Source organism: Camelus ferus, chromosome 10, assembly GCF_009834535.1.
Source record: "Camelus ferus isolate YT-003-E chromosome 10, BCGSAC_Cfer_1.0, whole genome shotgun sequence".
Taxonomy (NCBI): Eukaryota; Metazoa; Chordata; class Mammalia; order Artiodactyla; family Camelidae; genus Camelus; species Camelus ferus.
The window spans coordinates 33,230,709-33,244,635 of NC_045705.1; the positions used below are offsets into that span (position 1 = coordinate 33,230,709).

At 46.9% G+C, this 13,927-nt stretch overlaps 1 protein-coding gene across 3 annotated transcripts; it reads right to left on the reverse strand.

Annotated features, from left to right (window-relative positions):
• Nucleotides 1–8,338: 8,338 nt before the first annotated feature.
• On the reverse strand, nucleotides 8,339–10,617 carry TIMM10 (translocase of inner mitochondrial membrane 10). 3 transcript variants are annotated; one of them, XM_014553423.2, is made up of 3 exons: nucleotides 10,435–10,545; nucleotides 9,877–9,991; nucleotides 8,339–8,629 (listed from the first exon to the last, which is right to left on the reverse strand). In XM_014553423.2, exons 2-3 carry the CDS (start codon nucleotides 9,945–9,947, stop codon nucleotides 8,428–8,430), a joined length of 273 nt encoding a protein of 90 aa, XP_014408909.1. In that variant the 5' UTR covers nucleotides 9,948–9,991; nucleotides 10,435–10,545; the 3' UTR covers nucleotides 8,339–8,427. The 3 variants fall into 3 exon arrangements, with proteins under 3 accessions (XP_014408909.1, XP_006172996.1, XP_014408911.1); XM_006172934.3 differs by having other exon boundaries at nucleotides 8,342–8,629; nucleotides 10,500–10,617; XM_014553425.2 differs by having other exon boundaries at nucleotides 8,342–8,629; nucleotides 10,383–10,501.
• Nucleotides 10,618–13,927: the final 3,310 nt, after the last annotated feature.

A 13,927-nucleotide genomic window follows, 5' to 3' on the forward strand; every position in this document is an offset into this window, starting at 1 on the left:
TTACGGTGTGTTGAGAGTGATATTGATGATACCCACAGAGCTCTGTGGGAATGTGAGCAGCCGCCCAGGAAGTTCCAGATCTCGGACAGGAGGTGGGTCTCAGAACAGCTGAGCCACCAAGTCAAGAGAGGAATTCACCTTTGCTGAGTGATTACTACGCACTGGGCATTTTCCAAGGAAAAACTATCGTTAAATCCTCAAACATCCCCGGCTCATTTAAACATCACAGCTTTTCACAGAGGGAGAAGACTGGAGGCTGGCAGCTGGAAAATGGTGGGTAGAAGCCAGATGCAAAGTCAGGTCTGTCTGGCTTTTAAGTGTGGCCCTTTCCATTCCTTCAGGCCTGGAGGACACAGCAAGGGCAAAGGCTTAGCAGAAAAGGCAAAAGGAGTTCTCTCTGGCAGATGGCTCAGGGTCTGATGGTTTCACTTCTTAAAATGCATTACTGGCTCCCAGAACTTCCAGCTCAAGATCAAATTCCTTAGCTTCACACAAGGGGCCCTAGATAGAATAAGGACCCCATAACCCCAGGCAGTCATGGGTGGATGCCTTTGAGAATACAGTAACATGTCCCGAGTTCACTCCCTGTGAAAATGCACGTGTGAACATGAACACACACCTGTTACGCAAATTTCGGGGGTTTTGTGGATCCCTCCCAGGCTCTAGGGGCCATGGGCCCCATGGCTGTAATGCCTGCTCTTCCTTATCTCCAACCCACATTTCCATTTTCCTCCCTCCACCCCTTCCCTGTGAACTATCATCTCCATGAGAGCAAAGGTCTGGTCTGCTGTGTTCTCTGCTGTATCTCCAGCATCTGAAACAGCATCTGGCACCTAAGAGGCACTCAGTAAACACCTGTGGGGAGAAGTATGAAGCCAGCTGCTTTCACACCTCCTTACCTTGGCACTTGCTGTTCCTTCTCGTGGGAAAAACAGATTCCTTTCTTCATTTTTAACATACTCGTTCGTCCTTCATAACTCACCTGAAGTTTCACCTCTTTCTAGAAGCTCTGATCTCTTAGGCTGGATCAGGCGCCCTGCCCAGGTACTCCCCATACCCCCACCCCCACCCAAACACTATTTTATCCTGAAATGAAACCTTCACACCGACCCAGAATCAGCAGTTTAGTTGCCTGTCCCCTCCACTCCCCGTGAGCTAGAAATCTCTGGAGGGCAGGAGCCACGGGACCCACGTTGTGGATTATTTGTATGTCTGCTACCTATCCTGGGACCTGGCATGTAACAGCCCATGGTGAGCAAGTGTCCAATAAATTGAAGGGAGTAGTGGGAAATGGAGCTGGAAAAGTGGGCTGAGGTCAGCTTGAAATGATCTCTGCCAGACCAAGGTCTTCCCATGCTGTGAGATGGGTGACGGGCACTCCTGGATTTAGTTTTCACATTTTCTTTTGGTTTAGTTTGTTTGTTTCAGAGGAAGGATGATGGCATTTGTGTGTTTAATGAATGGAAGGGGATATAGTGGAAACAAGAGGGAATTCAACGCAATTAAGAGGCCACTGTAATAGTTCAGATTGAAAAATAGAGAAGGGAAGAGACTGAAGACACACTTCCATATCCAAATCAACAGGACTTATCAACCCCTTCTCCTGCTCCCAAAAGCGATCCCTTCCTGGACTCTGTTCCCCGGACAGTACCTGGAGCTTGAGTAGAACAGTGCGATCACTTTGGATCTCCTGCAGGCTGCTGGCTTGAGTCTGCCTCCCAGCCAAGTGGACAGGAGTCCTGGCTCACGAGTCACAGGCTGGGTCCCCATCCTGGCTCTGTGGCTGATTAGTTGTGTGATTTCGCCCAAGGGACTCACTCTCCTGAACTCCACTCTTCCAGTCTGTTATGTGCTGGAAATGACAGTATTCAGTTCACTAGCTAGACATCATTTATTCAGCCAAACAAATAGTTACTATAAACCTTTGGATGAGGATTGTAAATAAAATGGTGCAGCCACTTTGGAAAGACAATTTGGCCATTCCTCAAATAGTTACAGAGTCACCACTCTGACCCAGCAATTCCACTCCTAGGTACACACCCAAGAGAACTGAAACATGTGTCCACACAAAAACTTGGACACAAATGTTCATAGCATTGTTATTCATAAGAGCCAAAAAGTGCAAACAACCCGATTGTCTGTTAACAAATGGATCAACAAAATGTGATAACCTGACATACAATGTATTATTATTTGGTCATAAAAAGGAGGGAAGTACTGGTACATGCTACAACATGGGTAGACCTTGAAAACATAAAGAAGCCAGACACAGAAGTCCACATACGGTAGGCCTGCACTTACATGAAATGCCCAGAATAGGCAGAGACAGAGACAGCAGTGGATTGGGGAGGGGTGCCAAAAACTGGGGAAGGGAGAAATGGGAAGTGATTGCTAATGAGTACAGGGTTTCTTTTTGGGGTGATGAAATGTTGTGTAACTAGGTAATGGTGATGGTTGTACAACTTTGTGAATATACTAGAATCCACAGACTTGTACACTGTGAAAGAGTGAATTTTATGATATGTGAATGATATCTCAGTTTTTGAAAAAATTTAAAAACACCTTCGTCTGCATCGGGCACTAAGGATTGGATGATGAATAAGACACAGACTCTATCCTCGGAGAACATAAAGTCTGGTGGGAGAGAGGCAGAGATGAATCAAATTATCACGTAAGTGTCATTGCATCTAAAGGAAGTGCCTCAGAAGAGAGAGGTATTGTGTTATAATGATCACTGGGGAGGGGGGTTTGATCTAGACAGGCGGTCAAGGAGGAGTCCTTAAAGCTGCTGTTCATGTCAAGAGCTGAAGATAGCTTTCCATATCTGAATCAGTAGGATTCACCCACCCCCAAAAGGAGGACACGCTACATGCAGACGTCCTACTGTTAGATAGTTGGATAAGCTGGGGCACCGGGAAGAGATGGAGGATGGTCTGGAAGATGGCACTATGCCCGCCTCCAGCATAAGGGGACTTTACTTCTTCTAAACGCATGCCAGCAAGAAACCAGTTGCAACCTAACAGCCGCAAGTCTGCGGTAGCAGAAAGGTCTTAACCAGACATGTCCCAATGCTCATTGTAATGTAATTAACATTGTGGTTTAGGCCCCCCTCCATGGGGACTTCTGTGTGCACGATGGGTAAGGACATGCGCAAAAGGGGTCAAACATGACTAAGCACTCCAGGGACAGGAGCCGTCAATCAATCAAGAGACCACCTCTGAGCGAGGGGATAAGACAAAAACTGCTGCTTTTCCTCCCCTGGGTCAGCCCCCCCCCCCACCGCCTCCCGTTCTTGGGGGTGTACTTTGACTTTTCTAAATAAATCTTTTAAAATCTTTCGCTACACAATGCACCATCTCCTGACTGTAAACTTATCTTCCGGCTATGACAAGAACTGGGGTCTTTATGTTTTGGGGTGACACTACAGCAGGAGGATGCCTGCACCATTCAGGGAGCTGAATGAGGGCCAGGGTGGACAAGCACATAGAATCAGGGGGACTGTGGCGTGAGGTTGCAGCTGGCAAAGCAGATACTGGCCAGTTGCTCTGGATCTTTAAGAAAATAAGAAGTGCTCAGTAAGGACAGGGAATCCCCTTGCTGCTCTGTAACTTGCTTTTCTCCCTTGCTGCCAGTGTCGGTAAAAGTCTCACCTTCTACGGAGTTGCTTGAGGCAAAACTGAAATTATCCAGACTCCACCCCCAGCCTGAATATCCACATCTGACCCAGCAGAGAGTTGTGGGTCCTACCTTTAAAGACTTTCCTCTCTGTCCACTGACATCCCCCAAGCCTAGGTCTCTTCAGCTCCAACCTGGACTCCTGCGACCCTCTCGGCCTGGCCTTCCTGGTTCCACTCGGGCACCTAAGCCCACCTTCCAGATAGAATGAGTCACGGGAAACACAGCTTCGATCAGGCCACTCCCCTTGGGAATTTCCTGTGACAGCTGAGCAAAGGTACAACCCCTAACGCCCGTCGGAGTCCATCTGGGCTTCCCCCACCACTATCCCCACCTCCCTCTGGCCTATTCTCTCTGTGCTTCCACCATGGTAACCTGTTCTCACCCATTAATGCCTGTGTTCTCCCACCTGGGCCTGGAACATTCCCTGCCCTGGCCTATCTAACTAATCCGTCAGATTTTGACTTACCAGTCACTTCCTAGGGGAAGGCTCCTTGCCTGACGACAAAGCTCATCACAACATGTCTGTTTCCTCTGATGGACTGTGTGGGCCAGAGGGCAGGGACTGTGCCCATCTTCCTCACCGCCGTCCCCCCACCGCTTAACACAGGCGCCAACACCCACCACGCCCCCTGCCTGGCAATTCCTACCCATTTTTAAATCTTACTCACCTAGGGGACAGCCTTCTCTGAGCACTTGGACCTGGGGACACATTCTCTCCTTTTATAGAGCCCCACAGCTCTCCGGACATCTCTTGCAGGACTTACCACAACTGTAAAAGTGCCTGATTTTAGTATGTCTCCCTTCTTTGACGTTCTGACTTGCTTCTCTTAACCTCAGCATTTTTTTTCTTTTTTTGTTTTGTTTTGTTTTTTGGAGGGGAGGTAATTAGGTTTATTTATTTATTCATGTTTAGAGGGTACTGGGGATTGAACCCAGGACCTCCATGCACTCTATCCACTTGAGCTATACCCTCCCCCAATCTCAGCATTTAAAACAATGCTTTTCACAAGACTCCCCTCAGGTCAGCCCACAAGAATTCTTATGAAAATCCCTGAAGTTGAGTGCAGACTTCTTTGTGCATGTACGATTTTTCTGAAGAGTCAGTCTGTGGCTTTTGTTGGTGTTTCAAAGGGGTCCGAGACCTGAAATGTTAAGAACCTTTTCCCAGAACCTGAAGTAGTCTTTCCTTTAAAACAGCACTGCCAACCCAGATGTGTATGCAAAACCATCACCTTAGAATGTAAGTTCCAAGAGAGCAAAGATTTTCATTAGTATGCCCCAGATGCCTGGAATGCTGCCTGGCCCTTTCTAGGGGTAGGTGTAGAATGACCAAACACAGTGTCTGACAATTGTAAGAGTCAAGAGGACTGTCTGTGTAGTGGTTATCTATTGCTGCTCAACAAAGTACCCTAAAACGTAAGGGCTGAAAACAGCATTTATTATCTCAGTTTCTCTAGGCTGGGAGTCAGGGTGCAGTTTACTTTGGTCGTCTGCTTCAGGGTCTCTCACAAGACTACAAGGTGTTGGCCAGGGGGCTGCAGTCATCTGAAAGCTCCACTGGAAAAGGATCTGCTTCCCAGCTCACTCATGCGGTCACCAAGAGGATTCAGTTCCCTGACTGTGGGCTGGAAGCTGCGCTCAGTTCCCCACCACATGGCCTCCTCATAGGGCGGCTCACAACATGGAAGCCTGCATCATCAGAGTTTGCAAGCAAGAGGAGAGGGGAAGAAAGAGAGAAAGAACACACTAACACGATGGCCATTACAATCTTTCGTACTTGACCTTGGAAGTGGCATCCCGTCACTTTTGCCGTGCTCCACTTGTTGAAGCAAGTCTCTCTCTAGATGGAGCACGCACTCAGGGGAAGGAGATTACACTAGGAATGAATAGGGATGGACAGCAGCAGGCAGGGTCCTTAGGGGCCATCTTAGAGGCTGCCCACTCCAGGACATTGACAACAGGTTTTCTCATACAGCATCCAGCTCATCTGAAAACCCAGAGCAGAATGCATGGACCAAACTTGTAGCTCAGTGGTAGAGCGCATGCTTAGCAAATGCCTGAGGTCCTGGGTTCAATCCCCAGTACCTCCATAAATGAATAAATAAACCTAATGACCCCCCACCCCCCAAACAAAAGCAAAAACAAATGCCTACAGGTCAAGACGATGCCCTGGGAGGAAACCGTGGTGGGAGGTTTGGCGCACAGCTGAGCCTCTGCCCACTGTCCAGCAGAGTGCTGCCATGCAGGAATGTAGATTGACTTGTCGGGTCTTCTAACTTTTCAGAAGAAGCCAGATTGCCACGAGGCATTTCCTGGTTTTTCAAACTGTGATAATCTAGCTAGCACACATTTGAGGATTAAGTTTTTGACTCTTCTCTATGGAAGGAAAGGCCTAACCTATTCCACTACCCTTTACACGTTGTTCTGTCTCTCCTGTTCCCACCCTCCCGCTCCCCCCGCCGCCCCTCCCGGTTCACTGAGGGCATGGACCTAGCTAACTCACCCTGCACACTTTCTCTAGCTGTCTGCATGTAGCAGGCCAACAATATGTTGATGTCAGATTTCACTGACTTTGCTCCTATATATCTCATTAGGGAGCATTCCCCACCTCCAGTCCTAGGGGAGTGGGTAAAAGTGGGCTCTCAGAGTAAGTTGGAATCCTAGCTCTGCCACTTGCTTGTTGTAAGATTTTCAGCAAGTTACTAACTTTCCAGAGCCTCAGCTTCTTCGTCTATAAAATGAGAGTAATCCTACCTGCCTCAGAGTTGTTATAAGATGTAACTGAAATAAAATACTTATTAGCACAGTATAGCAACTCAATAGCTATTCTTACTCACATCATCCCCCTTGTTTCCTCACTGGCTCCCTGGTGTGTCTCCCCTGAATCCATTAAACCATCATTTACCACTGTGCACCTTGCTGGCAGCTAGAGGGAGCCCTGAAGATGCAGATCAGTCATTTTCACTGCCAGGGTTTACACCCTTCAACAGTTTGCTGATGCCCTTAGGAGAAAATTCAAACTTTTTAACGCAGTCCGTCAGGTTCATGGCAGCTGCACCTGCCCAGCCCTCGAGTCTCATCTCTCACCACGACCTTCCCTCGGCTCCAGGCACACTGAAGATTTGTTTCTTGAATGCTCCACACTTTCTGCTGCTTCAAATATTTTGCGAGTGCTCTCTCTCCAGCTGGAACCTCTTCTCTCCACTCCTGCCACCCTCTTCTAGACATTCCGTCAATGTGCTATCAGAGAACTTTTGATGTTCCTTGTGAAACCTGAGGGCAGGTACAATATCTGTTTTCCTCATCACTATCGTCTTCTAGCATAATGGCCACAAATAGGCAAAGAATACCCATTTGTAGAATCGCTCACAGCAGTGCTGATCCCGTGAGCAGACAGCGCCACCTGTTGACCCAAAATGGCACTTCAACACCTAGAAAGGAGGAGGCTCTCTGGCCACTCCTCAGGCAACGGTTTTGAAGTTTTCTTGGGGTCTACCTGGTGTCTCCTTACATCAGTTAGCAATTTTTTTTTTGAAGAGCTAATATTATTGAGTATTTAACATGGATGAGCTAGGCACTTTCCTAAGTGTCTTAGTTATTAATACATGTAATTTTCACAACCACTCAATGAAGTAGGTACATTTATTACCACTTTGTAGATGGGGTAACTGAGACACAGAGTAGTTGAATGCCTCACTCAGGATCACACAGCAAGAAAATTTGACCCCAGGTAGTCTGACTTGAACCAGTACTTCTAAGCCTGAAAATCAATGCCTCTACTGTCTCCTGTACTTGTGAGCCCCCGACCTGGTGAGATTACCTCCCAGACACCTCCCTCTACTGTGAAGGCACTGCTGTCATGGTGGCACTGGTGTCACACAAAATTCTACCGAGAGTGACCCACACATTTCAATAGCCGCGAAGTTCTCCAAGAGCACCCCTCAGGATGGGAATTAGATGCAACCTCTCCTCCGTGAAACAGCATGTGCAGCAGTCAGTCCTGGCCTCCATTCCTGAGACCTCCAGCAGGCAAGCACCTCCCTGAGCCCATATCCTAACGGGATCTTTAGCCAGCTGGGTGCATCAGATCAGAAACCCTATGAAGAGTGAGGCACACAGTCCCCGATCCAGGTGAACTCTGAATGGCAGTGGTTATCACCTAGTCCCATCCCTGGATCACACACATCACATGTGAAGCTGGGTCCCTTCATATGGTTTGACATTGCTATTTAGAACCAAGTGGTTGTGGCACTATTCTAAATGATTTACTCACACTAACTCATTTAATATTCTCAACTGCCCTATGATTCTCCTGATTTTACAGGTGAGGAATCCATGCAATGAAGTGTCTAACGTGTCCTGTTCTGGGTCCCACAGCAAGTGGCGGACCTGAGGTGTAACTTAGGCCATTGTACCAGTCTAAGCTTTTAAACACTACCTCAGACTCCCTCTGCTGGAAGAGGCTGTGTCTACTCCCGAGAGATAGGCATGCTGCTTTGTGCACTGTAGGTGTCAACAAGCTGGTTTTAACATATATGTGTGTGTACACACACACACACAGTCACATTCTCGTGTGACAGCTACCCCTTCTCTGACCTGAAAAGAGCTCTGTCATACTCCAGGCTCCCAGAGACTCTCCAGAAAGAGCCTACGCCCGGCAGTCTTCACAGATGACACCCAGTGGGGGCAATTTTATTAGACAAGTGGGAGGGGACAGGGTGCGCCTTGGGGGGTGCCCTGTCTGGGGCCTCACGCAGGCCCAGAGCCCTGCTGCACCCTCTTCATCAGCTCTTCGTCCTGCATGGACAGCTCTGTCAACTTTTTGCCCATTCGCTCATGAATGTCCAGGTACTTAGAGACACAGCGGTCCAAGCACACAGACTCGCCCTTGGACAGTTCTGCTTCCTTGTAGTGGGGAGGCACACACTTCCGATGGCAGGCACTGGTCATTCTAGGAAGAAGGAAGGGCAAGGTTGGGTCAGCAGCATCCTGTGGCTGAGGAACTCTTAACCATTCCCGCCCTGCTATACTGATTTCACTTTTCAAGAAGGCTGTGTAAATCCTCAGTTTGCACCTCCACCGTCTTGGAAAGTCCTTGAGAGTAAGAACCTTGTCTAAGCCCATGTTTATGACTAATCAAACAGGAACCATTAGTTGAATGCTGGCTATGTTCCAGACATCATGCCAGCCATCACGGATTCTATCATGCAGTCCTTATGATAACCCCTATGAGGTTTATCATTATTCCCTCTTTTACAGATAAGGACATTAAGGCACAGACAGCCTCAGGATCACATAAAGCTGGGCTATGAACCTGGCTAGTCTGACTTCACAGCCGACATTTAAAAATTATTCTAATACATGGCCTCCAAGATAAACCAACTGATCAAGGGAGGATACCACAGAGCTTAAGCCAATAAAAATAGCAAATATTTGTTGGCTGTTTATTCCTAGATGCTGGGCTTGATGCTAAGAGCTTGTCATATATTTTTACCTTTAATATTTATAATGGCTCAATGAGGAAGGTACTATTATCAACTCCATTTTATAGATGAGGAACATACCAGTCAAACAGTCCAAGTAACTCGCCCAAGGCCATAGTAGTGGTGATTGGTACAGCTACGAATTGTTCCTAAATTTGTCCAATGGTTATGGGCACTAGTTAGGAATTAGACCGAGGTACTGGTCCTGACATTGTTACTGACCAGCTGTGGACTCTGAGTAAGTTATTTAACTGCTAGAAGCCTTAATGTCCTCACCTTAACATGGGACAAATAAAATTAACCCAGTGAGATTAAAAAAAGATTAAAAAATGAAAAAGAATGCATGTAGTGATCAACATGTGTCTGAGATGGACTAAGAGTTTAAGAAATGTTAACTACTATGTGTGCTATGTGCTATTTGTCAAGAGACAAATGCTCAACTATTCCTGGAACCTAACTAGAGCCACCAGAGCGTGGACTAGACCTTCTCTTGCAGCTGGGCTCCTTCATCACCAATTCCATCCCAATCTAAATGCCCAATTCCTTTTAGTGACTCCATACTGCATCTGCATTAGCTCTTAATAATGGGGGGGAGGAGCAAGGGTGAGGTGGGTGCGGGAAGGGTAAGCATAGACGTCAGGTTCCTCTAGATTGAGGGAAAAAATTCTCCAAAGTCATCCACCTGGGGACAAGGTAGTGCAGGGTCAGCTCTTACCTGTTGTACATATCAGCCATCATTTCTACCTCCAGCTCTGCCGCCAGCTGCTGGGCCCTGAGTGGGTCCATCTCAGCCCTGCACCGTGTAAGAGATCCCCTTCTGCCTCCTAATCCTGGGGGCAGATATCACGGTCAGCACCCACTCCTCCCGTTCACTTTTCCATCCCAGGGGCGGAAGGATGCAGAGGAATCAGAGGGCAGCAGATCAGCAGGTGCTACTGACCTCAATGAGTTCAACCGCCCCATTTCACAGCTCTGGAAACTGAGGCCCCGAAAGGGGACATAGCCTAGCCCAAGGTCACAGAGCATATCATTGGCGGGGCTGGAAATCCTGGAAATCAAGCCCCAGAGCCCTGACGCCCAATCCCTCGAAGTCACCTCTATCCAGGAGAAGATGGGGAGACCGGACGTTACACTCTAAACCGCCGGTATGAGCCTGCTGGGCCCTAAGAATGCGATCATACGCGGAATTAAGGCGCCCGGGCCCCCGCCCAGGGACTACACCTGAAATGGCAGCTCCATCATCAGGGTCACCTTGAGGTCAGAGGTCACTCACCACGGCCTCGGGCCTGTCACAATGCCCCCGCTGTCCCCAGCTTCAGGCAAACATTACAAACTTACCGGGTACCCAGGTAGGATAAGGCGGAAGCACGTGGGTCACTTCCGGGAGGAAAGTCCCGCCTCTTCTCTGACCCGTACTCGCTTCCGGAATGAAGCACCAACGAGGCGGCGCTGGAAACTCCGCTACCATAGAGAGGAAGCTGCCGGCCCTGGCTGAAGGCTAAGGCGTTTCTCAAGTGCTAGAGAGGATGCCAAAGTATCATAGAGTCTTGGGCGAGGCGCAGAGCGCCTGCAGCCTGGTTAGCCTCCAAATCCCCAGGGGTGTCACGGAGAGGTTTGATTTTATTGGTTCTGTAGGAGGGGCAGGACCTCGGAGCTCAGTGAGGCTCGCTCCCGCCAGGGAGAGCTGAGGCTTGAGCTCGAATCAGGCGCGGAGAAGGAAGAACGCCCCCAAACAGCAGTTCTCAGTCTGTGCTGCACTTAAGATCACTTAAGACGCTTAAAAAAAAATTATGATGCCCAGGCCTCACTTCATACCAATTAAATCAGAATTCCTGGGAGTAGAACCCAGGCATCAGTAAATTTGAAAATTTCCCGGGTGATTCCTATGTGCAGCCAAGTTTGAGAACCAGCGCTCCGAGGGCCTCTGTGTGAATACAGCTGTGTGTCGGTCACTAAGCTTTCTCTGAGATTTCATAAACAAGCGAGGCACGGTTCCTGCCTGCAGAAAGATGCGTCAAGTGTACAGTAGGTTTCATTCAACTTCTGTTAGATGCCCTGGGCCACAAAGAGAGGCATAGGAACAATTGTGGCTGCCAGCCAGAGCTAACCTAGCACGTTTCGGTGAGAGAGGAGAGGGTACTTGTGAACTCATCTTTCAAGACAGTGTATTCCTCTGTCTCCCCACCTGCCACCAACGAAAAGAACCCACCTCAACTACTGGATTTTTCAAGGAATTTCCCAGTAAACGAAATTTAGAAGATGCAAATTAATCAGTGCAAGGGTACGCTGCCCATTGGAGAAGGTGGGCTGGATGCTTTATATGGTTGGTCACCGTATCCTTCCCTACGAAAATCCCGATTTTAAACACTGGGCCTCATTACTGCTCTAAGGATTCAAATATTTTGTCAAACCCTGGCCCAGATATTTTTAAATTGAGGTATAACATTCAGACAATAAAGTAAAATACACAATCTTAAGCTTAACTTTTAAATAAATATTCGTCTTTATAACCATCACTCAGATTAAGATACAAAATACTTCCAGCACCCTAAAAAGATATCTCATGTCCCTTCCCAGTTAATACCCCTTCTTCTGCAGTTAACCACTATTCTGACTTCTGTCAGCACCAGTTAGTTCTGCCTACTCTTGAACTTGAGCTAAATGTAATTATACAGTATTTTCTGTTTTGTGAATGACTTTTTGTGTGTGTTCTTTAGCTCAATGCAGTGTCTTTAAGATTTAATCCATATTGTCATGCATTTCTGTTATTCCTTCTTTTTTATTGCTGTCTAGTGCTTTTATAAATAAGCCAGAGGTCATTTATCTGTTCTCCTGTTGATGGACTTTTGGGTTGTTTCTAGGTTTGGGCTATTATAATAATGCTGCTATGAATATTATTGTACATATGTTTTTGCTTTTGAAAATATAGTCAGCATATTGTGGAATATTACGAAATTGCATGAAAGAAGGAGATGGGTTCTCACAAGAGAAATTGGCTTCCTAGATGGGATTTTTATTTGGTATTTTGGAAGGTTACATACTGTATGTCTCCATTTAAATAATGTTCTCAAAATGACAAAATTATAGAGATGGGAAAAGGGATTAATGGTTGCCTAGGGTCAGAGTTGGTGGGGGGGAGGCAGGGAGGTGTGCCTAAGGGAGTAGCACAAGGGAGATCTTTGTGTTGATAAAATGGTTCTGTGTCCTGATTGTGGGTGGAGGTGTTTGTACAAATCTGAGCTGTCATAGAACTATTCACACCATTGTACCAATGCCAATTTCCTGGCTTTGGTATTGCATATAGTTATGTTAGATTTAGCTTTAGGTGGATAAATCTTAAATAAAACTTAACCTTCAGTACCCTCTCTGTACTATTTATGTAACTTCCTGTAAACTTACCATTATTTCAAAATTAAAAGTTTAATCAATTCATTACCAAAAAAAAAAAAAAACCAAAAAACCCAAACACAAAAGATAATGTACTTAAAGCACCTAGTCCATGGCAGATGTGCAATAAAAAGGAATCATTGTTCTCTTTTTTTTAGACTTTTATTTATTTGGGCAAATTTCAAACATACAGAAAAGTGGGGAGCACGGTATATTGAACGTCCACATACTACTAAACACCCATCACCAGGATTTAACAACTGTCAGTATTTAGCCATATTTTCTTCATCTAATTGTATCTCTAACAGATAAGACCTTTTTTCAACGATGCCGTTTTTGTGCCATCAAAATTATAGACGTCTTAATACTAGAGGCAGCGGGCAACCAACAGTATTACACTGTTCAACCACTGGTACCCAAACCTGGTCTTCGATCATCCCAGGAATAAGCCCCCAAGTTCTCATTCCATATTTCTGTTAACTAATTAAATTATTTATTCAATATCTATTTATCAAGCATCCAGCATGACCCAGGCAATTTGCTAGGCCTAGGCGTACAGCACAAGCATGAGAAAGTCCCTGCCCTCATGGATCTTGGTGTCTAGAGAGAAAGTCAGATAATGAGGAAGTAAATAAGGTAATTCTGGATTCCAATGCATATTATGTAAGAAGAAAATGCAATAGGCTGAAGCAATGGAGAGGAGCTGAAGGTCCTAGGAGACCTCTCCTAGGAAATGAAATTTGAGCTGAGAGCAGAAGAATGAGAAAGAAGCATCTTGCAAGGAGCAGAAGCAAAGAATGACAGTCCTGAGTATGAAAAAGAATCGATTTGCTGAAGGACCAGGAAGGAGGCCAGCGTGACTGAGGTGGTGGTGGGGGAGGAGTCACATGCTTTGTAAGCGGTGAGGTACCCCCCTGCACACATTCTGCAAAAGCAGTGCCTTTCTTAGATCACAGGGTACCTAAGAGAAGGTAAAGATGTTTTGCTTTTCTAAGCAAACTCTCAATTCAGTACAAAAATGTGTTCATAGCCTACCATGGACCAGTCCCTTCTGCTCAAAATAGAGCTCAATTTTGCACTTTCTAGGCTCTAATGCCCAGGGATCCAGCAGCTTGGGCCATCACTCTTCTCCCCTCTGCCCCTCCCCCTCCAAATCTCTGCCCCCTGGGAGCCCTGAGACACACCCCCACCTAGGCAGCTGTCCCGTTCACCCCTTCCTTACCCCACCCTTCTGCAGCTGTGTTAGTCTGAGGAAGAGTAAAAAGGGCTATTTAGAGGAAGATGGTGTGTGGAGGGGTCGGGGGCGTGCAGAGGAGCCCTAGCCTGGGCTCTGGATGGACAGGGGAGACCAGACAGCTGGTGACCATGCTCCACATGGG